Source organism: Arabidopsis thaliana, assembly GCF_000001735.4.
Source record: "Arabidopsis thaliana chromosome 1 sequence".
Lineage (NCBI taxonomy): Eukaryota > Viridiplantae > Streptophyta > Magnoliopsida > Brassicales > Brassicaceae > Arabidopsis > Arabidopsis thaliana.
Window position 1 is genome coordinate 25,238,235 of NC_003070.9, and position 27,885 is coordinate 25,266,119.

Sequence of the window (27,885 nt, forward strand, 5' to 3'; positions counted from 1 at the left end):
GTTTCTGGACTTTTAAGCTGTGGGCTCGGAATGACGAAAATATTCTAGGGGATTCTTGTACGAACACGTGTATACTTTCCATTGAGTAGTGAACGTATAAGCGTTAAAGTTTTTGGATTATTTTTTGTCGGCCAAATACTTTCATTAAAACAGTCCATTAGGGCAATTACAAAGAGAAGCCCAATAACGTACATGCGAAATAAGCGGCCCAGTTTACCCCTCTCGTACTCTTCAGAGAGAGAGAACCTCCGTTCTCCGATCTCCATCGGAGATTAGTATTTGGTTTTTCTTTTGTTTTCCGTTAATCGGAATCTGTAAATTTCGCTACGGCGAATTGAATAATCTGACTTTAGGTCAGCTTTTGTAACCGGCTCTGTCTGGTTTAGATCTCCATCCATGTTTTCTGTCGATGTCGCCGTTTTCTTCACAAATCCTCTTAGTTTTCACCGTTGTGTTCAAGGAATAATATCTTCATCAATTCCTTTTGCTCAGGAAGAGCAAAGAATCGACTTCACCAATATGGGTGTCGTTATAGATGAAGCTTCCCTGGCGCTGGTGTTTCTTGGAGATTTTTGAAGCAGCTTCTTTGTTCTATCCGGCAGATCTTCGACGTTTATTGGATTTGGATTCGAGATCGACAACAAGGAGAAGGCTATCCATCACTACTAGACGGATCGGCGGTGACTGATCGAAGGCGGTGATGCTCCGGCGAGATGAATTCGGCGGTGCTCGATTTCCTGACGCGTGGAATGGCGTAGTACACGTTTCAACACGTGTTAGTATCTAAAGTTAAAGTTTTTGGATTAAAGTGATCGACAGGGGAATTTAAAACGAAGATAGTCCTATACTTCATACTTGTTCCATAAAAGCATGTAGAGCATTAGTGAATAATACTCACAGTAATAACTAATAAGTGTTAAAGTTTGATATGCAATAAATTATCTTCCCAAAAGTGCGATAAGATATGATACTTTAAGAGAGATAATAACAAGCATGGAGTATGAAAATAGTCTGAATGCAGAGGAGAAATAAAGCAATAAAAAGCGAGTGTTTCAGGTTAATATCATCACCACTGAAGAAGGTGGTTATGGTGTCTGATAGAGGTGGTGTCTTCAATTAGCTTGAGATTTCTGACGCTTGGAGTACTGCAGAATAGGCTCCCTCACCTGTAGGAATAACAATCACAAGAACCATGTCAGTTTCTTTCAGCAAATAACTAAAAAGTTGAAAAACGTAGAGAGAGTTTATATGGTTTAGTGTAAGATACCATGCTGGTTTTCCTGCCACGTCTGTCCTGTGAGGCTTGGCTACAGTTGACTGTCTCGGCTTCCTTAACAGCTCCACCATGTACCGCAAAGCTCTCCCTCGAAGCCGCAGGCTGAGTGAGCAACAATAACCAAATTAGCAAACACTTAAAAGAGTCATATACACAGTAAGATATGTCTATCACTCTCAGTGGTGATTTCATACTACCTGTGCCTTGTTGCTAATGGGAGTGTTCCCAGCTTTAGAGATAGTCTGTTCACTTAGAACAGAGCCGTTCTGCTGCATCCCACCAGATCTTCCTTTCGTGCGTGTGAAGTCTGAACCTATGGAGTGGATACCTCCACAGGTAGATACATCTATTTGTTTCAAATATGTCAGATCGATTAAAACAGCTTAAAACTTGGGTTGCAAAGTGCAAATAAGGAGTGTACCTGCGGTTACTTTGGCATCTGGGCCGTTTGTCTTGTTAATAGTTTCGGTAACATCCACATCCTGTGAAACCATTCACATTAGAAAGCTGTTCCAAAGAGGTATTCTGGTTTTCAAGTATTATTACCATATCATCGGTGGCAAGAACCTTTCTGACTTCATTTAGCTTCTTCTCAGTTAGACTAGAATGAATCACACGCTTCCCTGTTTATAAACATTGCATCAGTGAGGAAAAAATGACACAACAACCAACATAACTTAACAGAGAAGGGTCTGAATTGAGGTAGCAAACCTAGCCTGCGGTTGCTCGAAGCTTCCACGTAGCCCTCTTGGGTCATCCTGTCCATTAATTTACGAACTGCAGTCTGATTGGCTTCACCATCCAGCATGTTGTGAAGCTTTGTAATTGTCACATATTTCATCGGAAGAGAATGGTAAAGAGCCTAACAAAAAAAGCCAAGTGTCAATCATGGATCTCCGGACCATCTCTATTCATCTATCCTTTGAGCTAGTGTGTTAAACATAGAGTAAGAAGTCAGAGTCTCCCTCACTTTCATGTACAAGTAGTCTTCAGGAGCAACAGATTTCCCTGGAGAAATTTGACCATCGGCTTCCTCTTTCACAAAGGTGAATTCGCTCTCTGGTGTCTGAAATTTTGGGGTAAGTAGGTAGAAAATAAAATTTAAAAGCAAAGGCGAAAGTCATAAGTAAATGAAACCAAAGTAGGAGTCAGGATAAAAGAATCACCTTGTCTCTCTTTTTAATGTACATGTCCTTCCCCGTTTTCGAAAGAACACCTTCTGTCACGAGCTGATCCATGATTTCTGAAAGTCAGATTGTGACCAGTTAGTATAGGAAGACAGACTCTGAAGTTAACAACAGATAGCTATTATCAAACTGTATTATTAATCATCATATGATGATGCTTCAAGCGTGTTTTTGCCTAGTTATCATCATCAAGCTTGATTTACCTTCAGATAGAACCTGAAATCATAAAAAAGAGTGGCTTAGAGTTAAGAAATGGCGGAAACTAAACATGCAAGAGCTCAGTTACACTTTCTAAGGTGGAAATGAAGAGGAACAACTCATTACTATTGAGATATCTGGGAAGTTTGCAAGAATATCTGTGAGCTCCAGAGTATCAAGGTGACGGGAGTTGATCCAGTCCTTCACCCTTGCTAACTGCTGTTCATTCTCAGCCGGATCCTGTGTGTTGTCATCTTGAAGCATTTAAAAGATAGGTGAAATTAGAAGAAAGCTTTTCCAATACCGTGAAACCAAATTTTTGAAGTAATATTTGTATAGTAAATTTACCTTCATCAACCTCTCCATCATCGTCATCTTGTTTCTCTGTTAGATTATTAAGTTAACTCAGATAAGTGAAAACATTACTAGACTGGCATAAGCATACAAGGGTTTGTTACTCATCATTACCTACTGGCGCCACAATGAATTGATTTTCTTGTGTTTGACTGATCTGAAAACAACAATGAACATTACATTATAGGCACAGTGGAGTGTAATGCACATAGGATGTAAAAGATCTGAGTACAAAGCAGATGAGCAAATTAGAGACTTTGTTAACCTCGCTATCTGAATCAGAAGGCTGGTCATCATGTACAGAATCAGGTCCTATACTCTTACCATCATCTTGCATGTCGTCATTTTCATCTTCACAAGGATCAAGCACGCTCTTGACCTGCACAGATCATCCACAATGAATTGACATCATAAGACAAGAAACATGTATAGCGAGTTGCTTTATTCTTCAATCACGTTACCTTTAGCGTTAACACGAGATGTTTGCTGTTAACATTCCCAATTTCCATTCTCAGAGGATTCTTTGTCCATACATACTGAGCTTCGTCTTCTGTACAGCCTCTGAAGAAAGGTGGCTCGTAATCTGGTGGCTGCAAAAAGGTTTAAACAACAGCTGTCAGTCTTTCTTGTGGGCATTCAATTTTGGCATAGTAGAGAAAAGTGATATAAGATGAATGTAAAGACATGATTCCAAAAGAAAGTAGAAAATGAATGCAAACACAACAAATTCAAAGCTAGCCTGTATGTGTTATAAGTGTGTAGAATCAATCAGTAAATGAGAAAAGTCACATTCACAAAATAAGGATGCTTATTACCACAATATGCTAGTCTATAAGTTATTAAACGAAAGAAGCTCTATTGAAGCTACATTGAGATCATAGCAATGTCACCAGGGTTCAGAGAATTCAGGAAGGCTGTAATCATACCGTCACATCATCGTAGTACAGAAGCTTCATCACTATGGTGCGCTGCAGAAGCAAAAAAGGTAGGAATCTCAGTAATCAGCAATATGAAAACTGAGGTCAATGAAACTCCACTGAAGAGTAGCTACAATATTCATTACCTCATCTGGCATTTTGTCAAGAGTCCTCATCAGCTGAACTAGTGTACGAACCATTTTGCAAGCTGAACTCCTGATTTAAGTACACAATCATGAAAAATTATAAAGCCTGTTACGGAAGATAAATATAGACCTCAAACTCAAAGTAGGAAAGAATTATCTCAACACTGCACCTCATTTGATTTGGGGTAATGTCAGCAGTGGAGTTAAATATTCCTCCATTTTTCTTATTTCCAGTACGATTGATATTCATCATGACATCTTGGCTGTCAGAATCTGAATAGCTGAAAGAAACTGCAATAACACAGACCCTTCATCAATCAATAATGGATGTTACATATATATAGAGCATTGAATTTTAGCATAAAGCGATTATGCAAAAAAGCACAATCATCAAAGCATACACCAATTAAACAGGGAGGGATGAGGCATCAATTAATCAAATCACCCACCGGCGAACACATTTTTATCAAGCTAATCAATCATTCGCCAGAACTTACATGAGTATTCCTCAATCATCGGACCATCAACAGTTTCACATATGCTGAACATGAGCGTCTTCAAATATTTCCTCTGAAGCGCATCGTAGACTCCTAGATTCCATATTAAGAAACAAAATCATCAAAGATAAACGAGTACACAATTGAAACTAAGCGATAAATGCCAAAATCATTAGTATAGAAAACCTTTCTCCATCCAATCAATTAATCGGCGAGATTCAGCGTCCATAGGCATTAGCTTCTTAATCTTCATATCTACAAAAGCGTCCGCCCAATATTAGTTACAATATTTACCGAAATCGAAAATTTAACTTGATTTCTTTAGATCCCAGAGCCAAAGAGCTCTAGAAACTTCCAGATTAGCATCTCACCTAAAGCAGGAACCGATTTATCGTTGAAATACTTCTCAGGAAAGAGTCCTCTGATGTAACTTATGTTGAAGATAGCAATACGAAGCAAATTTCTAGTCTATTTCAGCAAAACGAAAACCAAAACAAAGACGTCAGTGTAAACGAGCTAAAAACTCCAGCTGATTAACGCGTAACAAACATAGAAACTGTTCACGATTCTTCAGATTAAGCGAAAAACTAAGTATAAGAGAACGAGATCTGAAATCCAGATCAATATCTACGAAAATCACCAGGAAGGAGCTAGAAATTTCACGAATCGTTAAGAAACAAAAACTCAAAAGCTCGATGATCGGCGTAGCTTACCAGAAGAAGCGAGTCCTGCTCAGTGATCTCTGCTTCCTTCAGCTTCTGAGCCATCACCTGGAGGTAAGAAACAAAACGAAACGCTAAAATCAGACTGAGAGAACTTGAACAGAGCGAAAATTTCATAGACTAAGATGAAGAACGAGACGGAGAGGAGAAAATTGATGATCGGCGATTTCTGCTCTCACCATTTTTGCAGAAGTGTGAAACGAATAACGAGATTCGTCGTCGGAGGAATTCTCAGAGAGAAGGAGGGAAGAGAAAATTTCAAAAAAAATTGAAAATGGAGAGAATGTTTATCAGTTTATGACTAGTGAGGGAGTCTGGGAGATCGTTTGAAGTTTATAGAAATGGAGAAGAATATTTAGTGGCAAAGCTGATATTTAGTGGTGATAGCATGGGTAAAATCGACTAATTGTGTAACGACGCGAAAGATATTTAGTGGTAACGTTGGTATTTAGTGACAAAAGCAGGGTCAATATCGTCTATTCGTTTCAACGTCCAGAAGATATTTAGGGGTAACGTTGGTATTTGAGATGGTAGTAGGGGCAATATAGTCTAATTACTATAATCACGTACAAGCGCTGCCAAAATCCAAAAGTTCGTTGCTCTTCTTAACTGGACCCCACCCTGATTTTAATTTTTCTAGTATAATTTTGTTTTTTGATTATTTAATGTTACAGCCCAACCCAGGCTCATATATTGTTTTTGGGTTTAGCCCCAATTACATTTCTGTTCTTTTGAAAATTTTGTTTTGTTTCTTCGTTTTGTATTTTTCTTTTTCTTTCAAAAGTCGTTAAAGACTTGAAATAACCAACTTGGTGATGGTTATATATGTTATGATTTCTGGTGTCATGGAAAGAAATCTGAATGCATATTTTATCCTGTGCCATTTATACGGAATGCATTAATTGTTAAATTCTTTCCATTTTATTAAATGTCATAGTCAACAAAAATAACTAACTGTTATAAATTGTAATGAAAATTAAAAATGAAGAATAAAAATAAACTTTGATTAGGGTTTCATTACAATTATTACCAGATATTTTCGTTGTCTGACTATAATCACTCTTATCTCTTCGTATATCATGTATATATATGTAACCTCTTCGTCTCTCTTCTCTTCATCTATAATCCTATTCTAATCTCTCTAGTCTACAAGTCGAAATGAGTCAATTCCCTCTCTCAATTCTCAAAACCTCTCAACCTCACCATCAGCCCAAATCCATGAACGCACCACGATCATCGGATGCAAGAGGCAAACGTATCCTCATCGATCCAATCGACGACCGGATCAGTAAACTCCCCGACGATGTGTTGGTCATGATCCTAGCAAGTTTGTCCACTGAAGATGCTTTGAAGACAAGTGTGTTGTCTACACGATGGAAGAATGTATGGAAACAAGTGCCTTACCTCCACTTCGATTTGCTAAGTGCTACATACGAGAGTGGACTTATCGCTGCTCTTTCCAATAGTGTTGCGGAATCGATAACCCAGGTTTCTCTCCATTTTTCCTTATTCTGCTCTTATGAGTTTCCAGTCAAATGTTTTGTTTTTTATCTGTCTCGTTTCCCTTAACTTAACTGATTAGATTGCATTACATTTTGATTCGTAGAAGAAATGTTATACGTGAACCAATTGAAATCAAATGCACTTGCTTATATAAATATGAAAGTCACATGTTTAACTTTGTGGTTAGGTGATTATCTGGTTTTATCTTATTTTCCCGCAATAATAAATGGTAAGCATAACGGTATTTCAAGCGAAAACATAGATTATTTCTTTAAAATAGTTTTCATTTAAGATTTTTTACGAGTATTAAGAAAACATTCATTGTTTTAATTCTAATTACTGTATTATTTTAGTTGATATCATCAATTAATAAGCTTAAAGAATAGAGATAGAATTAGAAAATCTATCAAGTGCATTGAAAACCGAAAATGACAACTAATTCAAAATAAAATTTAACTTTTAAAACGACAGCTAATACGAAATGGAGGGAGTATTTTTTTAAAAAATTTGTTTATTAATATATTTGAAAGTGAGCACTGATTTTGAATGTATTATTCTATTAGCTAATGAAAATATATAAAAAATGATCTCTTGCCATATATCTTTCAATTTTATTGAATTTAACAATTGATCAACTTATTCACAAGATATAAAAGAATTGGCTTTTGTTGACAACTTTTTACATTGTATATGTGTATCAATCTTTAACTAAAACCACTATTTTTGTTCTCAAGGTTATAAACAATCACAATGGTCATTTGATGGGTTGCTCAATCCATCATTTCGCACACCATTGTGTAAACGGTGTGCTTGAAAATTGGATTCGATTGCTTACTCTTGAGAAAAATACTAGATTTCTCTCACTTTGTAACAAACTTGGTAAAGGTAGGAGAACCAATGTGCTTCGGTTTTCCCCTAACACTTTCTCGCATCCAAAGCTCGCAACCCTCTTCCTACGTCGATACGATTTAGTAACCGCACATGCCTTCAAGGAGTGTGAAAATCTGAAGATTCTCAAGCTTGAGGGAATCTTAGCTGAAGTTGATGTGTTCAACACAGTTATTGCATCATGTCCTTCTCTCAAGGTGCTGGTGCTAAATTGCATGTGGTACAACGAAAAGACCTGCCTGAAGATTCATAATAATAATCTGAAGGTCTTGCATTTGGATTGCCCTCATGTTGATTGCATTGACGTGTCTGCAGCTCTTCTGGATATTTTCTCCATTTTCTACTTTGCGTTTGCTAAGGAACAAAACTTTGTCATCAAGGCACCAAGACTTTTGTTTAATAATTGGACTAAAGATCTAGAGAAAGTGCCAAACATGAACTACAATATTACATCTCATGCTCAGGTACAAGTACAAGCATATATATATATATAGAAAATGGTATTTTATATATTGCTTAACATATTTTGTTTTACATGAATTGAAGGAGAAAAAAAATATTGGACATGAGTTCGTGGTGAGTGGAGATGCTAGCTACTTGCAAAAGCTTAAGTCTTTGAAGGTGGTCGTGGATGTAACAAATTCGAGAGAAGTCCACATGCTAAGGGACATTTTAGTTGCTTGGAATGGAGTATTGGAAGAGCTCCATATACTATTTAAGGTACTTTCATTTTATGCTTTAATTTTAGTACTTAGAAGATTTGATCAGTTTTCTTCTATCTTTTTTTTATTTTAATTTTTATCTTCTATCTTTTTTTTTGGTTTAATGAGTTTTAATTTCAAGTATCTATCATAACCAACACAACATGTTTATGTATGTTCTTGTCTATATATATATAGGATAACAATGTCCCTAACTCTAAGGAAGATAGTGAATCTTCGATTGGTGGAACACAAAAGAAAAAGTGGGAGGAGGCAAATCTGTTTCCCAATGCTGATTTTCGTGTGGAAGTTATGTGGATGTTTGATTTCAACGGTTCAAATAAAAAACAATTTGCATTAGCTTCGCGTTTTGTAACGCAAGGGACGGTAATGAAGAAGATGATGATTAAAACGTCTTCATTTTTTGCAAATGAGAAGTTGGATAACGAAGCGGTTGTGGCCAAACTAAAGGAACTTCCAAAGGGTAATGAGAATCTTAGTATTGAATGCTTCTGATGGAATTTGGTTAGAATCTAGTAGAAAATAATATTTCTAGCCCTATGTGACATTGATTGTGGTGAAAAAAAACAAATTTCAAAACATAATCTTGTAGTTTTCTTCTCCCTTTTATATTGATGATTTTTCTTTATGACAATTAATCTTTAGTTTAATATTGAATGTTTTTAAATTTAAATGACAAAAAATACCATTTTATTGCAATGGCTTTTATGAACTTGTCACCGCATCGAGGATTAGAGTCGGAATCGGCGCTCTTGGAATCTCGCTTCCATAACGTTTCCAAAAAAATCCACTTTGGGAGCTCTTTAAAAACTAACAATTGATCTACATATTTTGAAAATTTGGGCTTCCATTAAAAAATTTGTTGTCACTAATAAATAAAAAAATCATTATATTACTTTTGATAATTTTCTTATACAAACATTAAAATAAAACCAAAACTAATAGTACTCCCTTTGTTCCTTTTTGTTTGATTGTTTAGAAAAAAAAATTGTTTCAAAAAGATTGATTTTTTAGATTTTCAATACAATAGTTATTAGTTATAATTGATAAATTGTAAACTTCAATACAAATTAGTGAATATCATTGGTTTAAAGTTATTGAAAATTGTAAATCACAAAAAACAATACATTTAAAAGCAACATTTAATATGTTTTTTTAATATTTGTGATTTTTCTAAAAGATCAAACAAAAAGGAACAGAGAGAGTAGTATTTTACCGTACTAATCTTTCTATTTTATTGTTAGAGATACCATGCTTGGGAAAACGACAACGGCGTGAATCATTTATTAGGAAGATATTGGAATGATTAATTGAATTAAATTAGTTTCGAGAAACTTGAGTTTGATAATGTTTATATGAATAAAACGAAATTTGAATTGATGGAATTAGCTAATTAGGAAAATGAGAATGAAGATAGTGATCTAAAGTGACAACAAGAATTGATTAGTAAAAAACTAAGAGAGAAGAGAGAAAGAAGGCATATCCTCAATTCTGAAAACATCATCCATCATCAGCTCTCTCTCAAGCTGCCCCCTTGTACATCTTAGCACATCCTACACAAATACCATTTATCATCACATCACCATCACCATAACCAAGCAATATAAACCGAAAGATGATCGACTCACGTTGAATTCCATGTAGGTGGCGTTCTTGTCCAGCCATTGCTTGTCCATTACCACAAAGGCCACACAGTAAAGCAAATCAAAGGCCCATTCGCTTTCTAGATATTCCAAAAACTTAGTTAAAAATCAAGAAAACCAGAGAGCCATGATCATCATAACCAAATGTTTCCATATTTTACCTGACAACATTTGTAAGAACACCAACCGTATAAAACTCCTAGGTTTTGCTGCACATGTAGTAAATATTAAGTTTTCTTGCTTCACAAACAAAGAGCAAGATATTAGGGACACTCACATGCTTCAAGGTCAAGCATTTGCATGATCATGAAGGTTATGTTGACGCCCGCTACAGCGAATGGATATTCCCAAGCCGCTCTTTTGCCTCCTTGTTTATTCAACAGACGCTGAAACGAAGTCTACACCAATGCCACCCGAAAAAACATCAAAGAGGTTATGAATCTTTCAAAGTAGAAAGTTATGAGAGTTAAGTTTACCGAGAAAGTCTTTGCAAAGAATAGAAGATTCTCCAGTGAAATGAATCCAGCTCCTCTGATAACAATAGTCGCAAGAAAACCGAATTAAGCACTATTTGACATGTTCGGTTACTCAAGCAAGAGAGAGGTTAACCTGAAATCAGTGGATGGATCTTTTCCTTGCCATCCCATATTTTTCCACTGGTCTGAGATCAAATCTTGAAGCTTTTCATCAGGATACGTTGCTGACCACAGTGCTCTTAATGCATCCTGATGATCGGGCCGTGATGCATCATAGTAATTCTTCATTCTCTTCCTCAACCTTTTAAGTCTTTCTTCCTATGAAAATAAAAAAACAATCAGACTCAGAAAATTGAATGCTTTCATACAAAAACGAGTTAATGGAGCTGTTGTTTCTATTTGTGTTAACCTGCAATGGTGTCAAGTTAGAGCAAATGCGTTCATATGCTCTCTTGCGGTTAAAGCAAACACATGTTAGACTCTTCTTGATTCTCCAACTAGGCGTGCTACTACAACTCGCATCTTCTGCATCCGCGTTAATTAGTCCTGTATAAACAAACAAGAACATATTAAGATTCTGAAGATTTAAATCCCTACAGAACACGATGCCAAGTACCTAAGAAAGGTTCCATTGGCCTTGGAACCAATTAAGTATTAATTAATACTATGGTCCTATACCGTAAGGATTTAATCGGTTTACTTCTATAGTTTGTGTTGGGTTATAGTAAAGCTCAGCTCAAAGATGGAAAACTTCAGACCGGTTTAGTTTATTTTAGCTTTGATTTTCGTATCAATTTTTAATGGTTTTAGTTCGGTTTAGATTGGTTAAACTGGATTGGACACTCATGTGACAGGTTGCCCCAATAATAGACCATATATGTGACCCATTGCCATATAGAAACAATGTGATTACTATTTGAAGTGAGTACCACTTGCCTTCACTCCAATTTATAAACTTTTTGTTTTAGATTCAATTTCATACATCTGTCAAAATTTGCTCTTGAAGCTGATCTAGACATTATATGTGGACCAAACATAAATTCAATTCTACAATTAAATCATAGATAGTGTAGTTTACTAATTTACCTAAGAGAGTTACGAACATAAAGATCTACTGCAGTTTGTTTGAGTCACGTGGCAGACCGATTGAATCAATCACGGATCTCTCGGACCGGCCCGATTAAACTAAAGCCGGTACAATCCTATGACCACCGATACAATTCAAAGGACCCACAAATGGACCAAACTTTAGATTATATGATTCAGACACAATGAAACCAATGCTCCTTCTAACCCAGACACCTAATAATTGTGCCAAGAAGAGTCCCAAAACATCACATCTAGCAAAAATAAACCATATAATAAAATACTGTAGATAGGTTTCTTTAGTCATCATTACTAATATTTAACTGTAGATAAGTTTCTCTAATTAGTCTCATCACTATCACACATGTTAGTGAGTTTCAAAGTCAAACATACTGTAACTCTGCTACAAATCTACAGTAGCATTACTGAAAATGACAGTTAAAATTATAAACATTTTAATCACCACAAACTTTGGATCAGTTAGCATTTTGGAAATAGTGATGAGAAATACTAGTTCTTAAAATGAACATAAAAAATATATTTTGCATTTTGGATTGTATCTAATCTCACATTATGAGAGCAAAATAAGGAGATAAACAAAGATTAAATAAGGAAATTATGATAATTTACGGTTCCGATTGATTAGGTGTTATTAACTATTAATTACTATGTCGAAACAGAGTAACACGGCGAAAGAGAGGGAACGTACCGGCTGAGGAAGCAGAGACGTCGTCGGAGTGGGCTTCGCAACCGCGAACGGAGGAGGGAGGTGAGAGATGACGTGTCCCGACGCATGATATTCTGACAACTCGCATCTCCGTTGAACTGAGATATTTTCTCCGGCTGGTTTTGGCGGAGAGAACGTGCTTGTTACTACTCTCTCTTGCGAAGTCTGCTTCGGCGACTGCGACTTATTTATAGCACAATTCGTCTAATTAGTTAACGCAATGACGCATATGCCCTTCATTATAACTCGACACTTAAATGTACTACAACACTCTTTTGGACCAGTTTTGGTAATATGATCATTTTAGCCATTTCTACTGTCTCCGGTTCAAATAGATTACGGTCGGTTGACAAGTTTGCTTCACTTTTCCGGAACCATTTGCCTATAGTAAGAGATGACAGAGATTTAACGACGCTTGAACTGATATTTCGGGGTGTAGAAGTTCCTGATGAATAGCATACTAGTAGTACCCTGACTTCATCATCTATGCAATGTACCTATTGTTGCACATCATCTCTTTGTGCAACAACGATTCCTTCTTTCAATTCAACTAGTAGACTTCAACCATATAGTCCAAGCACAATGGAGTCTGAATGCAGAAAAAAAGTTCTTGTTTAGGGGACCAAGATAACCCAATGGAGTCTCTTATTTCTTAGCATACTCCTACCATCAAGAATCTGACATTTTAATATAACAAAATTCCATTACAAAACGGAAGCTGGAGCACAAGAAGATATAGGAGCAGCTTGATCCTCTTGTTTCCATTACAAGTTTACAACAATAGGAACTATAGGAGTACCTGAATCAGTTATCCTTAAAGAGAAGTAAAAACAGATAAACCGAAACTTTAGATGGAATACAAATTTATGTGACTACCTCTGGTTATTAAAAAAATGATGTTTAAGAGTATATATGCCTATAAATGGATCGTGAAACGCAAATGTAACAAAAGAATCAACTAATGTACAGTATTGGAGGGAAGAAGAATGAGAAAAGACTTCAACCTTGAGAATTTTTTGTTGCCATTCTTCAAAGCCACCAATCAGGGACTTTCAACCTCCGGTTTCTATGTACAGCGAGCTTGACATAAGGGATCTTGTGTTTCACTTGTCTCCACAACATGTTTACTGCATCTTCTCTCTTTGGCGGGTACTGGAACTCAAAGTGATGAGATACGTTCTTCAGTCGTTTCCACATTTCCAGCCATTTCTCCTTGGGAAATTGGCGGAGGTTGTTGAGGATGTAGCCCGGTTCAAGCGACTCTTTTATTGAGAAAAACAGTGAGAATTCCGAGTAGTCTATTTCATCTTCAAAGGGCAGCTCGATTTTGTCGCTTATGATGACCGGAATGCAGTGACTGACAATGGCATCAAATAACCGGCATGAAGATGGAGTGTCTCCAGCTGGATGCAGACAAAACTTAGAAGATCTCATCCCTTCCGTAGACTGGTAACAAAACAAAACACAAGTAGAACAATTACTATCATTCTGATAGGTTAACATTAGATATCTTCCTCTATTCTGCTCTAAATCAGACTACAAAATGAAGAGCACGAACTAGCTGATACAATAAACCAAAGATAGAAACCTTAGTTTGTTAAAGAGCCTAATAGGTCCCCAAAAGACTCAAACGCCTAAACACTTGAAGCACTATCCTAGCTATATACTCATGCTAGATGAAACCCTATCACATTGGTCTTTCTAAAAAGTTAAGATTTCTGAGTTCTGAACCTTGGACTGAGAATGGTTACCACATTTTCCTAAGATTTCAACTACATGGACTCTCTCTAAGACTTCTGAACCCTGAAATATAAAAGTAATAGTAGCTTACCACTTTGATGTTTTGTGTAGTAGCTACACTTTTCTCAAAGTGAACATCAGAGTTACCAGCTAATAACTTCTCCAACCTCAGACGAATTTTACCTTCATCTTTCCTAACTGTATTCCCACGAAAGTAAAGAAGCGTTGTACGAGCCTCAAAAGGATCTCCCATACCATCATCGCCCTCCTCATTCAAAGACTCAACAACATGTACATAAGGAGAAACTACGTCTTTACTTAAACGTGCCATGTCTTTAGAATAACGCCCAAAATCCACAACAATGAGAATCGACGCATTCACTTGTTGCCTTAGAAATCTGAAAGCATTAGGATGTGTCATCGGAATCACATGATCTTTACCTCCTGAACGATTCCAATACTTCGAATTCTCAAGAAACTCCATTAACTCAACCTGATCACACAACATGAAACAATAATGGTGGCGATTCATAAAGATTCAAAATTGGCAACAAAGTCAACGAATTTGACATTACCCATCATCCCAAATCACCGGAATTTCAAAAATTTCGATTAAAATTTGACAATAGTTAGGGTTTATAGTTCATAATTCGATCGCCAGACGCTGCAATGGTGGCGATTCATAAAGATTCAAACTTTGCAAAAAAAGTCAACGAATTTGCCATTACCCATCACCCAAAATCACCGGAATTTCAAAAATTTCCGATCAAAATTATACCTGTAATAGCCGATCAAATTCAGTATCTGGATCAGTCATGTTCTTCCCATGAGTATTAAAACTCAACGAAGAGAAAAAAGGAACATAAAACACATCCGCCAAATCCGGATCAAAAACCCTAATTGCTTCATTCTCATCCTCACCACCGTTAAGAAGAGAAGCCATAAGCCAATACTCAACGCTATGTTGTCTTTTAATCCCAGAAGTCTGAGGCCAAGAAGGTAAATTCTTCCCTGTGATAGGCTCAACATCTGAGCTATGAGGATCCATCATCGCGATATTAAACTTTCGTGGGAGATCGTACATGAAGACACGGAGAGGTTTTCCAGAGGAGCTACAAGGAGAAGAAGCTCCATTGGGTTGGGATTGGAGGAGGTAGAAGTAAGGTCTTGGATCGACGGTTCCCATGTAGATTGAGAATGAAGCAACGAGGAAGATGAAGAAGACGATTGTACATATTGTTTTGCCGTACATTTCTTCTTCGAGAGAGATGATACAGAGAAGAAGAAGAAGAAAGTGAGAGATTTAGATCCAACGGTCTCTGTTTTGGGTTTTTTCGTTGCTTGGTGATTGTAATGAGTTTTGATGAAATGAAACGTATTGAGTCATTAGACATTTAATGATTTATGATTTAAGAAAGATTCTTTCAGTTACAAACAAATTTACTGTAGTTGTTTTTTCTTTTTCTTTTACACACAACATAGGTGTTGTAATTCAAGAAATTGCACATTCACTTTAGAAGTTTTAAAAGATTAGGTAATTGCACATTACAATCAATATTTTTTTGTAAAATGATCACTATACTATAATAGAAGCTAAGGATGTTGAACACACAAAGGATTCAAAAAGTAAATGTTTGGTTTTCCGGTTCGATGTTGAAAGACTGAGTTATAGAGGTAATGGTTCGAATTACCATTTTTGCAACTCTTGTTCATCTTATTTGATTGTGGTCAATTGGAAAAAACGTTTACGGGTTTCTTTTGGTTTTCAGTTTTGTTACCAACAATTTGATCATTGAGACATTGACAATCCGATTTTGTTCACATGTTTGAAAATAACGAGCGAATGGGCCGAACCCTGCTGACTCAGACTTGGTCAAAGTTTTTCTAAGCAAATTTCATTCTTGGGCCGAGTCTAGGGATAAAGCTCATATCTAGCATTTATGTATAACCAAAACACATAGGTGCATATAGACTAGACGAGTGACAGTCCAGGATACATACATATAGATATCCTGATAATGATATCCATCCTTGCTTTGTGAGGATCGGACAACTATGAAGAATGGACTAAAATTGTGCTTGCCTCAAAGAAGAAATTTGGTTTCCTCGACGACCAACTTGTAAAACCAGAGGAAAACTCTCCCCAGCTATGATGATTGAAAATCCATTAATTAATACTCTCTTGATATCTTGGATCAAGATAACTATTGGTCCGAGACTTGGCTAATATCTCACACAAATAGTTGGTACGTGATGTGTGGGAACATATCATCACGTAAAGAAAGGAAACGTAGTTTGCTTTATTTAACATACATAGACATAGTTATGTTCACGACACTTTAATGTCTACATGTTTTTTTGCGTGTTGGATTACATCCCAAAACAAAAAAAAAACATTTGTGTCAAATGTTTTTAATTAAAACAACGTGTCATTTCCTTTTAACCAAATTTTCTTCCCTAGATATATACCCCAATACATGGTAGTAGATCTTTTTTTTGGTTTTTTTTTTGGTTCAAAGGTAGTAAACTAATTAAGCCTTGATTTTATTCCTCTTATTCTTCTTAGACTCGTATTTAGTTCACGAGTTACGTACAAAGTTTGTTTTTTTGTCTAAGCAAGCGGAAATATTTTGTAAGATTATACCATCTACTTTTGCTGCATCGTATTTAAAAGTCAGAAAAACAACAATGTCACTTTGATAATGACATCTGTCCATAGACATGCAAAATTGATTCAAATTTATGAAATCACCTTTAAATTGTCTAAGATATTCAAATTAAATGACTTCAAACTTTAAATCAAAATTTTACCAAATCTACACTTCAGAACAAAATGAATCTGAATAAAATTAGATTTAGGGAAACGTAAAGACTTCATTATGGAATAAATCGTGAGGACTTTTAAGTCATTTTGCATCTCACTCTCACGCCGTAACAGTCTCTCTCTATGACACAAAGCGACGGTGTTCCCGTTCTGTTCCGTTCCGTTAAGTTTCGGACTTATATTACAGAACTGAACAATCGTTGTCTTCAAGTACGAGATTTGTCTGATTTTTCCAAAGCGCCGATTCGAAGATTTGAATCCATTTCAGTGATGCCGTTTTGGAAGATGAGCGCAAGAGATGTCACTGGATTCAAATTCCTCTTCTCACTCGTCTTCATCTACGCTTTAATGTCAGCTATTGTTTACTCCGTCCTCCACATGAAATTCATCTCTCCGCTTCCGGCAAACGCTCCTCTCGAACGATTCTCTGAAGCTAGAGCCGTCGAACACATCCGTGTCTTGGCTGAAGAGATCGATGGTCGTCAGGTGATGATTCGCCGCCGTTTCATCTCTCTCTTTTCTCTGTCTCTCTCTGATCTTGTTTTTACGACATGGGTTTTGTAGGAAGGACGACCTGGACTTAAAGAAGCTGCAACGTATATAAAATCGCAATTGGAGATGGTGAAGGAGAGAGCTGGACCAAATTTAAGGTTTTTTTGAATAACTTAAATGCTTGAGATTTCATCACTCTCCAAGAAAAGAATGTTTTTTTCTTGTGAACTTTTTGTGTCTGAGCTGAAAAATGAATGCTTTTTGTTGCTGTTATAGGGTTGAAGTGGAAGAGACTCAAGTGGATGGTTCCTTTAGCATGATGTTTCTAGGACACAGCATATCACTTGGATACAGAAACCATACTAATATACTTATGCGGTACTAAAGTTTGTTCCTTTACTGGTACATTGAGATTTATGGTTTTTACGTGTTGTTCAGGAGACTTTGTTGTTTGTATTTATGATTCACGTTGGGGTTGACCATTCTTTGTGTTATTTTATTCAGTCATCAATAGACTGCAACATTGAATGATTGTGTCCCCAATTATTAATGCTAAACATTTTCATCGTTTTTTTTTTTTTTTTGCAGTATCTCGTCAATGAATTCTCTTGACACTGATGCATCTGTATTGATGAATGCACATTATGACAGTCCTGTTAACTCTCCTGGAGCTGGTGATTGTGGGTCATGTGTAGGTGAGTTTGGTACTATATCTTTAGATTTACCTTCTAAACCATTAAATCATGGATTTATGTGTTTCCGTTTTGCAGCATCACTACTTGAATTAGCAAGACTGGTAGTGGATTCTGGTTGGGTCCCGCCTCAACCTGTAATTTTTCTCTTCAATGGTGCTGAAGAGCTTTTTATGCTGGTAATACAGTTATGCTGCTTAGTACTCTTTCGTATGGAATATTGTTTAATGAACATTCATCTTCTTGTTCTTGATGAATATTGTTATTGATACATAGTATGAGGTTTCTCTTATAGTCAAGCTGATGAAAATAAGCTCTTCTTTTACATGGTGGTGTGTGTGTTTAGGGCTCACACGGCTTCATGACGAAGCATAAGTTGAAAGATACCATTGGAGCTTTTATAAACGTGGAAGCCTCTGGGACAGGGGGTATTGGTAAGATATATTCCCTAAAAACAATTTTTACTTATGACAAGGTCCTTTCTCGGCCAGTCTCTTCCTCTAGATGACAATGATGTTCTTAAGTTGATCTTGATTCTCTTATCTTTCCTAAGTATTGGAACAAAAAAGCTTATCTTTAAACATCTGTGTAGACCATTGAAGAACTTCTCTTGCAACATCCTGTCCCTAGAAAATTAATGCATATACATACATTATCCTGTAAATATTAAGAGGAATATGTGCTAGTCTTATTTGTGACAGTATTAAGTGTTTGCTTGTCAATGAGTATTTATATTTTAAGTTTCTGTTGTGCTTATTGCTCCTACTTCTGACTTTTTGTTAATGGTTGGTAGATCTGGTCTGCCAATCAGGGCCTGGCTCGTGGCCATCTTATGTCTACTCTCAAGCAGCAGTGTATCCAATGGCACAGAGTTCTGCACAGGTCTCTCTCTCTCTCTCTCTATGACATACATGGACACTCACACACACTGTCTTCTCTACTTTTGCCAAGTGATAGTGGTCATTGATCAAAACGTATTCAGCCATTTTGTTTCTAGTTCATCTCTGTCACTGACTTTAAGTTCTCCTATGATATTCCTCAGGATGTTTTCCCTGTAATTCCTGGAGACACAGATTACAGAATGTTTGCAGAAGATTATGCCGACATTCCCGGGCTAGACATTATCTTTCTTCTGGGCGGTTACTACTACCATACTACCTTCGATACAGTGGACAGAATAGTGTATGCATCGTTTTGGTATATATTATGGTTGAACTTTTCCTTACTATCGTTTATTGTTTAGTATGATCCTCTTTTCACAGAATACCTTTGAACCAGACCTGGAAGCATGCAAGCACGTGGAGAAAACTTAATCAGCGTGCTTAAAGCCTTCGCGAGTTCTTCTAGGCTAAAGGTTGCTAGTGAAAGAAAGACGCTTGACGTGGATGCCAACAGTGACATGGTTGAAAGAGCTGTTTTCTTTGATTACTTAACATGGTTCATGGTGGGTGTTTTTGAGATTGTTCATCATCTTTTCTCATAGCTAGTTTACACTCTTGACAAGCTGAAATCGTGATATCTATCAGGTGTTCTACCCAAGAAGAGTAGCTTTCGTACTTCACAACATTCCAGCTGCTTTGTTCCTTTGTGTTCCTTTCTTTTTGTATATGATGGACCCTAGGACACACCCTTTGTTATCATTCTTCTGGGCTTTCTTTAAAGGTAAAATTCTGCAATCTTTTTATTTTCTTAATCATTTTTGTACTCCTGTACTCTTTTCCTCATTGTACGATGTTTTAGAGATTTAACGTTGTAAATTTTTACCTGATCAGGAGTTATGCACCATTTCGCCGGGATCTTACTTGGTGTAATAGTCCCTGTTCTCTTTGCAGTCATCAGATTGTTCTTTGCTTATCCCATGAGCTGGTTGGTTTTGTATATCGTGTTACGTTGTTCCACGTTTTATTTAATACTTAATAAAGGTGTTCACTCAAATTAATGTGGAAATGTAGGTTTGCTCATTCATACTTAGCTTTCTTGATGTTCATCCCCTGCTCATTTTTTGGCCTTTTAATTCCAAGAGCTATCTCTGATCGTGTCTCACATTTTCAAGGTGTTTCATCCAAGAAAATTATGAAAGTTGTAAAGTCCTTATTCTTTCCTCTTGTCTCATTAGGTTCCCTGTCTATTACTAGAAAATGTCTTCTAACTATGATCTTTTAGGAACCATCTGATGAAGCAAGGTTTTGGGGAGCATTTGGGTTCTATGCTTTTGCAACTTCGGTATGCACTTTTTGTTTTATCGGTTATTTTACCTCAGAATTTGTTGTTTGTTTGTCTGATCGTTGACTAACCGGAGAAACGTTTTCAGGCATATTTTTTCGCTGGATTAAATGGAGGATTCATGACATTTGTCATCTCCATTTCTATGCTACTAGGGTGGATTGCTTTCTATTTGTCAGTCAAGTCCTATGGCTATAATTCGATCAAGTAAGACTTCTAGACAGTACCTAACTTTTGTGAAGTTGATGATTAGTTTAACTTGAATATTCCTTTTGGATCATAGGACATATCTTTAGCCAATAAGATCCTTGTTTATGATAAAGTTCATTTCATCCAGGTCTCCCATGTTTTATGTGATAGCTCTTGTTCCATGCCTTCTGTATTCTCTCTATTTTGGTGGTATTCTTACACTATTATTAATTGAGAAGACGGGAATGATGGGAGCAATTCCACCACCTTATGGTTAGCTTTACTGAACTCAATTCTTTCCAAAAGCATCTCTGGTTCAGCTAAACCGATTGAGAATTTTACCATTAAAACATTTAAATAGCTTGTTGTGATTGCAAGTCTGGCTTTCACTGTGGAGATGTTTATTGTACATTATTTTGGTTTGCAGGATTTTATCTAGCAGATGTAGCAGTAGCTGCAGTCATTGGAATCGTCACCGGCTTGTGTTTGGGTCCAATAATACCAATTTGTGATCGTTGGCTGGCCAAGTCGTCGATCTTGAAATTCTTGCTTCACTTCACTGTAGTCATGTTGGCGGTATCATCACAGTTCTTTCCTTATAGCAAAGATGCACCAAAGAGAGTTGTACTCCAACACACATTCATCTCTACTGGTAGCGTTTTCTCACACGATATGGAACTGTTTTCGCCTTTCGGAGTAATCTTCGTCTGCTGAAATGAAGTAAATGTTTAATGTGCCTGTTGCAGGTGGAAATGAAATCACAGGCTCAAGTTATGATTTAGCTGTCATTGATTCAAATTCTATGGAGTTCATTTTTAAGCATGCTCCGGAGGTGGCAAAGGAACTTCATGTTGGCCCTTCTTTTTCATTGGGAAACGCTGAAGCGTCTCCTCAAGAAGCTTGGATGGTACGTTCATTAGATTCGTTTCTATGTACATGCTATTGGTAAGATAGCAAGTGTTTTCAGTTTTGAAGTAAAGAATTGTTTGGTATCTGCAGGCACTTTTCCCTATTTCATGTGTATTAACAACAAACGGGAGGTTCCCTGCTAAAGCCAACAATATTTTAGAACGATATAGCCAATTCCCACTCCTACAAGCGCATAAACCGCAAACAACATTTGAAAATGGAACTCGCAGAGTTCATCTGGAGCTCTCTCTGGGGTTAGTTGGACTCCATAAAGAACTTCTATTGGTCTTGTTGGTTATTAACTATTCCATTTGCAGGTCGTTGGAGGAGATTTGGGTCACGGTTTTGAACATAACCGGACCGTTATCAGGGTGGTCCTTTGCCGATGGCAAACCTCCAGGTGACACACACAGAACCTCTTTTTCGTTCTCTTAAAGCATTTACTAAAAACCGTAAAACCAAAATGACTAATCGTTGTTGCAGCACCTGAACTCCCACCGGGTGGTCCTCCCTCGTACATATTGAGACTGAGTGGCAACAGCGATGAGAAGTGGAACTTCTGGTTAGAGGCAAGTAGTGAAGAAGAAGTGAGAGTAGATGTAGCTGTTCTTGATCAACGTCTTGATGAAGAAACTATACATTTGAAGGGTCTTTTCCCAAAATGGTCCGATGTCATTGCCTACACTAGTTTTCTTTCTACTTACTTGTTCTGATCGTAGACTATTTCATATTCTCCTTTTGATATTTCTAAAACATTAGAGAATAAATAAATCCGTTCTTAACATGGGAAAGTTTTTTTTTTTTTGACATCGGAACCGCATACTCTATTTATACCTAAATCATACTAACATGAGCAAGTCTTAAGTACATTTTCTTTGTTGATATAGTAATTGTGTACATTTACTTGGTTCTTTGATAATTTATAATCTTATACTTTGATTGGTGCAACTATAGTCTTATATCCTTAATTTAACTTTATCCTTAATTTAACTTCATGATCAAAAGATATAGTCTTGTTTTTTGTTTTGTTGAGAAGTTTCATTAGCATTATTGTCTACCGAGAGTAATACCACAAATTGATAGTTTCTCTGCATTTTTAAGAGAATAAGCTAAATAACGGACCTAAATACAAGTGGTCCTTACAATTGCAATTTGCAAATGAAAAAATTTAAAAGAGTAAGCTAAACAACCGTACTGACCTAAATAACAAACACATGAAAAACCACATAAATAACAAACACATGAAAAACCAATAGAAGTGTCTGTTACAATTACAAAGTCCACGTACATGCCACGAGGTAATGAATAAGTCTAATTGCAACAAAATAAATAATATTGTTTCATATAAATAATTTTTCAAAATATTGTTTTTATTTTTTTCGTTATCTTTTGGACTCAAATATGTGACAAGAGTAAGACTCTATAAACGACAGCTATTTTATCGTGGTGCGCCATCAAATAATGTGTCCTATCATTTCTAAGTTGAGCCACGAAGGTCAACGTTTCCGATGCATACCACCAAAACTCCTCCCTCGTGGTGCACCATCAAATAATCGTCAATCCACTCGTTAATATGTGTGATGATACGCTTATCAGCGATATCAGTAGATGTTGAATCAACTCTTCAGGTTTCAATGATATCGATAGTATACTTAGCTAGTTTCTCCCCCATGAAATCGATAGAGCTTCCTCCCAAGGTATTCAAGATCTTATTGGCTTCTACATATGAAGCAATCATTACTCATGTAGCAAACTTGTTAATCTTCTATATTTTCATTACATATAATATTTTACGTACAAGTAAGTCAAATGACATGACATGACATATGATATAACTGAGTAAGTAAGAAATTACGTATAACAATTAAGTCAAATGACATAGTAACCATTCGTGATTGTTGTCTCATATTTATATATATAAAACAAAAAATGAAGTTTTAAGCAAATGATCTACAACTAAAACAACATACTCCACCAATATATACAAAATACGTACACTTTTTTTTGATAAGTAAGTAGAATTCTATTGAACCTGATGAGAGTTGAGCATAACTCTATTCTTAGACCCGAAAACTACTCACCATGTTTATTTTAGAGATTTAATGATGGATTGGACAGTTTTTAGGCCATATTACATAGTAACAACTAATTTCAACTAAAAGAATGCAAGTTGGTTAGTTTAATACAAAACAAAATAGTGAAAATTGGATCTCTAGCTCATTTTCCGATTAATTAACTTATTTTCAAAAAAATTGTGGTTATAAGAACGAATTAATCAATTGCATTTCTTATAAAAAAAAGTAATGAAGAGAGATTTTACTTACATAAAATAAATACATCTGGCCTGATGAAACAAAAATGAGTAAGGATATCAACCTTTGTAATAAGTAATTGTTAATTACCAATTCATAGTCTTGATGGGCATTATTAGAAAGCCCATTAAAAATGGACAAGGCCCATTTAAACCTAGGTTTCGCAGGGTTTATTGCTTCACTCTTATATAAAAACTCTCGTCTTCACAAATCTCACATCTCTTCTGCAGCCGATTCTTCTATTAGCCGCCATGGTAATTGCTTAATTGCTTAAGCTTCTCAAACTCCATCTCTCTTCTCGCTGATTTGACCTAGAAATCTTCTTCCCTAATTTTCTTTACCCTGTCTTTGCTGATTTCGCAGGTGAAGTACTCGCAAGAACCCGACAATCAGACCAAGTGTAAGTAAAGCTCCTTGTATCAACTTCTTAGTACCATTTCGTTGTTTTGATCTTTGTGGTAATCCTTTGGTTTTGATTTTGCAGCTTGCAAGGCTAGAGGATCCGATCTTAGGGTTCACTTCAAGGTATGTATAGCTCTGTCAATTGTCATTTTGATTATTCGATGTAGTTAGATTTATGATTAGGAGATTGTAGTTTTAGGTTAAACCTGATTGAGAAAAAGCAGAGTTCTGTTGCAATTTGACAGATCTCACGTATACTTCAGGGAAATTGAATTGGTCATCGTGATTGGGTGAATCTATGTTTATATATCTCATAACTATAAGATTCAGTACATGATGGTACATTGATTTATCATTTCACTTTTTGAGGCTTGTTTATTTTTAGGGCTTTTGGTTAATCGCTTAGTATTGCTTTGTTATTGTTCTTATGTGAACCTATGTAGAATTTTAGTGACTTGTTGTTTTGGTTAGTGATTCCACATAATTAATACTGTGTTTTTGAATTTGTTGGTTGGTTCTTATTGTGTTTTGTTTTCTTCGGATTGTGTGAAACAGAATACTAGGGAAACAGCGCACGCAATCAGGAAGCTACCATTGATCAAGGCGAAGAGGTACCTTGAGGATGTGATAGCTCACAAGCAAGCAATTCCCTTCACACGTTTCTGCAGAGGTGTTGGGAGAACTGCTCAAGCTAAGAACAGGCACTCTAATGGTCAAGGACGTTGGCCAGCCAAGTCTGCTCAGTTTGTTCTTGATTTGCTCAAGAACGCTGAGAGCAATGCTGAGGTGAGACGAGCATTCATTTAATTAAGGAAACTTTTTCTTGTTTCTCTCTGTACCCTTTTGCTAATAAGCATATTTTGACTTTGAATGTTCAGGTGAAAGGTTTGGATGTTGATGCCCTCTTCATATCACACATCCAAGTGAACCAGGCCGCAAAGCAAAGGAGAAGGACTTACCGTGCTCACGGAAGAATCAACCGTAAGTTTGAGATTTTGTAAATCACTTACATTGATAGCTTTTTGTAATCCATTGTATGACTCAGTTTGTCTTTCTTGGTTGCAGCTTACATGTCCAACCCATGCCACATTGAGTTGATTTTGTCAGAGAAGGAAGAGCCTGTCAAAAAAGAGGTAATATATATTTCATCTCATTGGAAAAATTCAGGACTAGTGTTAATAACAACAGTGTTCTCATTTCGTATTTGTTTTTGATAATTGTAGCCGGAGACTCAGTTGGCTGCCAAGTCCAAGAAATCAGCAGCTTAAGCTTTCTTTCTTTATTTTCATGTCCCTTGTGTTCTTGAACGAGATTTTGTTCTCTTTTTTCTTTAGCTCGAATCGTTTTGTAAGACAATGGATAGATTTATCTTGGAAATTTTCGTTCTATGACTTATGAAATCAGTGATCATGGTTCTGCAAGTTTTGGTTAGTTCGATAGTTCGATTAGTCAATAATTCAGACAAACAAAAGAGCTGAGAACTTAAAAAGATCTGTACAATCTTTTACATCATGTGACTTAGTTATAGTGGAAACTTGAGTTCTCTCATTGTCTTTTATTCTCATTCTCAATGGCTTGGACGATTGGGTCGTTCTCTATGTACAAATCACTGTCTTCATCTTCGAACTCATCCAGCTCACTGATCATTGTCTGTTTCGTTTTCTTCCTTGACTCTCTCCTATGCTTCTTAGGCATTAACCGTGGTTCAGCATGTTTCACACCCATGTCTCCCACCTTGTACCTGTGTCAAGTATCATTCCAAAGTAAACAACATTAGTGACTGCGACCAATCTCAATCTAAAAATAAAGCTGTTCTTTCAGGAGAAATCCCAACAATACCTAACATCATCTTCCCTTTTGGTTCCAAAAGTCCTAAGCTGAAATTCTTCCCTGATTCTGATCTCATCAAGCAATTGTAAGTAGTAAGGATACCTTTCCCAGTCACCTTTCACAACACATCCTGGTTCCCCAATATGCAAGCAGTCTCTGAATCCACATTTTTCGCTCTCAATCATGTTCCGTATCTAAAAGAAACAATTAAAAAGTAACACATCGTCACAGTCAGCCAATAAGGGAGATTGGCACAAGCAAAAGGGTACAAAGAACAAACCTCAGGAAAACAGTGAGCTAGTGAATGCTTCGTTACTTTCAGCAAACTAGGCTGGTTAAAGCCAGGAGTATCAGCGAGGTAACCACCTTCAGAAACCGGCAGTAGCGATACATTTCGTGTTGTATGTTTACCTCTACCACTTCTACTCGAAACTTCCCCTACTCGCTGATCATCAAACCACTTATTACCTAACATCTGAATATCACAAAAGCTCAACTCATAAGAATCTGGCAAACAAAACTTAAGCTGTAAAATGAAATAACACAAAAGAACCTTACAGGCTCAAACCAATTCTCATCTTCCACCACACCACCACCATGATTACTCCTCAATACGTTGATTAAACTCGACTTTCCAACACCACTAGGTCCAACAATCACAGAAGTCTGATCTCTCAGAACAAACGCAATATCATCAAGTCCATCTTTAGTTCCCACACTACAAAACAATGGTTCATAGTTCCATCCACGCAACCTTATCTTCCAAGTTTCCAATTCCTGTAAACAAGTTTATGATTCTAATCAATCCCTAAACCAACAAAGTGATCTAAAATACAATTTCTTCATCCTCCTTACCTCTTCACTAATGAGTTCAGTTTTATTCAAAGCAAGTGTTAATGGAATACGAGTAGATTCAGCTTCCACCAAGAACCTAGTAAGAGTAAACGGCTCAAGTTTCGGTTGATCCAAAGAGAAAAGAACAAGCAAATGATCAACGTTCGCAACAGGTGGATCCAAAATCTCCGAACGTCGATGAAACACATTCTCAATCATTCCTCTTCTATCAACCCAATCAATAGATCCAACAAGAACCTTATCTCCAACTAAAACTCTCCTTCGTATTTTCTTCAACACAGCTCTCACCACACAAAGCAATTCAACACCAGTCTTTGAAGAATCATTATCATCATCACTCGTCACAGAATTAGCTACATCTTGAACAATGACGCGCATAAAGTTCGCTTGAGCTGTTGCGACAGTACCAATAGCTTGAGACTCTAAGAGCGAAGGTTTATGCTCCGGCGAGAGAACTGGTGACAAGGAGGAGGAGTAATTTTTACCGATGTGCTTCGCTCTGAGCATATTTTTGCTCGGTTGGGGTTTTCTGGAGACATCGGGATTATCTCGTCTTGCTGAGAGAGGAGAAAAGCTGCGAAGGAATTTGAATCTAACTCCAACTCCGCCGTGAAAAATCGCGGTGTGACGGAGGAACGGAGAAGAGTGACGGAGGAGTGAAATTGAAAATGTCTGCATAAGCAAATTCTAGAAGAATAGAAAACTGTGTAGTGAGGAAGAGAGCAGTGAATTATGAAGAAGATTTAAAGTGATGGGCCTTTTGTGATAAGTGTTATGGGCCCAAAATTAGGGCCCATCTATTGCATATATAATCGACCGTAAATGTGTGTGGGAAGGTGTAAGTAAGTTTGAGATATTTTTCCAAGTCTTTCATTGATTTGATGGCTTATTAATATTGACATTGATGATGACTGATGATTAAAAAGAACAAATCTGCTCTTATTAATCATTTCATCTTTAATAAGTCTGCAAATGAAAGGCATCTGTACAATTAATCTGTTACACAATATAAGGCTTCCTAGAAGATTAATCCATATTATGCTGTGAACAATCTCAGAATAAATCTTAAAAGTGT

At 36.6% G+C, this 27,885-nt stretch overlaps 7 protein-coding genes, 1 long non-coding RNA gene and 1 other non-coding gene across 17 annotated transcripts; 5 read left to right on the forward strand and 4 right to left on the reverse strand.

The window, feature by feature from the left end:
- The first annotated feature begins 160 nt into the window (after positions 1-160).
- AT1G67365 lies at positions 161-1,096 on the forward strand. Its single transcript, NR_139904.1, has one exon. It is a non-coding gene; the product is annotated as an other RNA (long non-coding RNA).
- On the reverse strand, positions 883-5,603 carry ASY1 (DNA-binding HORMA family protein). The gene is made up of 22 exons (NM_105405.1): positions 5,477-5,603; positions 5,289-5,345; positions 4,947-5,043; positions 4,762-4,830; positions 4,576-4,668; positions 4,249-4,369; positions 4,079-4,148; positions 3,942-3,983; positions 3,477-3,605; positions 3,281-3,394; positions 3,130-3,172; positions 3,010-3,045; positions 2,788-2,915; positions 2,667-2,679; positions 2,443-2,519; positions 2,247-2,342; positions 1,988-2,138; positions 1,823-1,899; positions 1,698-1,758; positions 1,474-1,622; positions 1,268-1,378; positions 883-1,166 (listed from the first exon to the last, which is right to left on the reverse strand). The coding sequence occupies exons 1-22, from the start codon at positions 5,477-5,479 to the stop codon at positions 1,113-1,115; spliced, it is 1,791 nt and encodes a 596-aa protein (NP_564896.1). The 5' UTR covers positions 5,480-5,603; the 3' UTR covers positions 883-1,112.
- Positions 5,604-6,455: 852 nt separating this feature from the next.
- Positions 6,456-9,109, forward strand: AT1G67390 (F-box family protein; the record flags this gene model as incomplete). Its single annotated transcript, NM_105406.2, has 4 exons — positions 6,456-6,785; positions 7,535-8,152; positions 8,235-8,408; positions 8,588-9,109. 4 exons carry the CDS (start codon positions 6,456-6,458, stop codon positions 8,903-8,905), a joined length of 1,440 nt encoding a protein of 479 aa, NP_176906.1. The 3' UTR covers positions 8,906-9,109.
- Positions 9,110-9,683: 574 nt separating this feature from the next.
- AT1G67400 (ELMO/CED-12 family protein) lies at positions 9,684-12,957 on the reverse strand. The gene is made up of 8 exons (NM_105407.5): positions 12,325-12,957; positions 10,939-11,075; positions 10,663-10,847; positions 10,530-10,584; positions 10,331-10,451; positions 10,215-10,262; positions 10,039-10,133; positions 9,684-9,963 (listed from the first exon to the last, which is right to left on the reverse strand). Exons 1-8 carry the CDS (start codon positions 12,428-12,430, stop codon positions 9,865-9,867), a joined length of 846 nt encoding a protein of 281 aa, NP_564897.2. The 5' UTR covers positions 12,431-12,957; the 3' UTR covers positions 9,684-9,864.
- On the reverse strand, positions 12,932-15,448 carry AT1G67410 (Exostosin family protein). 2 transcript variants are annotated; one of them, NM_105408.4, is made up of 3 exons: positions 14,861-15,448; positions 14,174-14,575; positions 12,932-13,788 (listed from the first exon to the last, which is right to left on the reverse strand). In NM_105408.4, the coding sequence occupies exons 1-3, from the start codon at positions 15,332-15,334 to the stop codon at positions 13,372-13,374; spliced, it is 1,293 nt and encodes a 430-aa protein (NP_176908.2). In that variant the 5' UTR covers positions 15,335-15,448; the 3' UTR covers positions 12,932-13,371. The 2 variants fall into 2 exon arrangements, with proteins under 2 accessions (NP_176908.2, NP_001321277.1); NM_001334292.1 differs by having other exon boundaries at positions 12,959-14,575; positions 14,861-15,443.
- Positions 15,449-16,920: 1,472 nt separating this feature from the next.
- Positions 16,921-22,356, forward strand: AT1G67420 (Zn-dependent exopeptidases superfamily protein). 6 transcript variants are annotated; one of them, NM_001198413.2, is made up of 20 exons: positions 16,930-17,392; positions 17,471-17,556; positions 17,675-17,776; positions 17,987-18,093; positions 18,169-18,269; positions 18,437-18,524; positions 18,884-18,972; positions 19,133-19,272; positions 19,369-19,534; positions 19,617-19,752; positions 19,863-19,956; positions 20,043-20,172; positions 20,254-20,313; positions 20,402-20,520; positions 20,651-20,775; positions 20,930-21,154; positions 21,249-21,409; positions 21,502-21,665; positions 21,729-21,811; positions 21,895-22,356. In NM_001198413.2, exons 1-20 carry the CDS (start codon positions 17,030-17,032, stop codon positions 22,122-22,124), a joined length of 2,769 nt encoding a protein of 922 aa, NP_001185342.1. In that variant the 5' UTR covers positions 16,930-17,029; the 3' UTR covers positions 22,125-22,356. The 6 variants fall into 6 exon arrangements, with proteins under 6 accessions (NP_001321981.1, NP_001185342.1, NP_001321979.1 ...); NM_105409.5 differs by having other exon boundaries at positions 17,097-17,392; positions 20,043-20,169; positions 21,895-22,201; NM_001334293.1 differs by having other exon boundaries at positions 16,921-17,556; positions 21,895-22,266.
- A 1,543-nt stretch (positions 22,357-23,899) lies between these two features.
- Positions 23,900-25,623, forward strand: AT1G67430 (Ribosomal protein L22p/L17e family protein). 2 transcript variants are annotated; one of them, NM_105410.4, is made up of 7 exons: positions 23,900-23,977; positions 24,087-24,123; positions 24,208-24,248; positions 24,681-24,911; positions 25,004-25,106; positions 25,191-25,258; positions 25,349-25,623. In NM_105410.4, exons 1-7 carry the CDS (start codon positions 23,975-23,977, stop codon positions 25,391-25,393), a joined length of 528 nt encoding a protein of 175 aa, NP_176910.1. In that variant the 5' UTR covers positions 23,900-23,974; the 3' UTR covers positions 25,394-25,623. The 2 variants fall into 2 exon arrangements, with proteins under 2 accessions (NP_176910.1, NP_001185343.1); NM_001198414.1 differs by lacking the exon at positions 25,004-25,106 and having other exon boundaries at positions 23,925-23,977; positions 25,220-25,258; positions 25,349-25,555.
- AT1G08937 lies at positions 24,340-24,472 on the forward strand. Its single transcript, NR_139526.1, has one exon. It is a non-coding gene; the product is annotated as an other RNA (small nucleolar RNA).
- emb1688 (Minichromosome maintenance (MCM2/3/5) family protein) lies at positions 25,523-27,627 on the reverse strand. Of its 2 annotated transcripts, none has more exons than NM_001334297.1 (5): positions 26,811-27,627; positions 26,514-26,732; positions 26,236-26,430; positions 25,965-26,149; positions 25,523-25,866 (listed from the first exon to the last, which is right to left on the reverse strand). In NM_001334297.1, exons 1-5 carry the CDS (start codon positions 27,486-27,488, stop codon positions 25,671-25,673), a joined length of 1,473 nt encoding a protein of 490 aa, NP_001322691.1. In that variant the 5' UTR covers positions 27,489-27,627; the 3' UTR covers positions 25,523-25,670. The 2 variants fall into 2 exon arrangements, with proteins under 2 accessions (NP_001322691.1, NP_176911.2); NM_105411.3 differs by having other exon boundaries at positions 25,570-25,866; positions 26,811-27,485.
- Between the last annotated feature and the right edge of the window lie 258 nt (positions 27,628-27,885).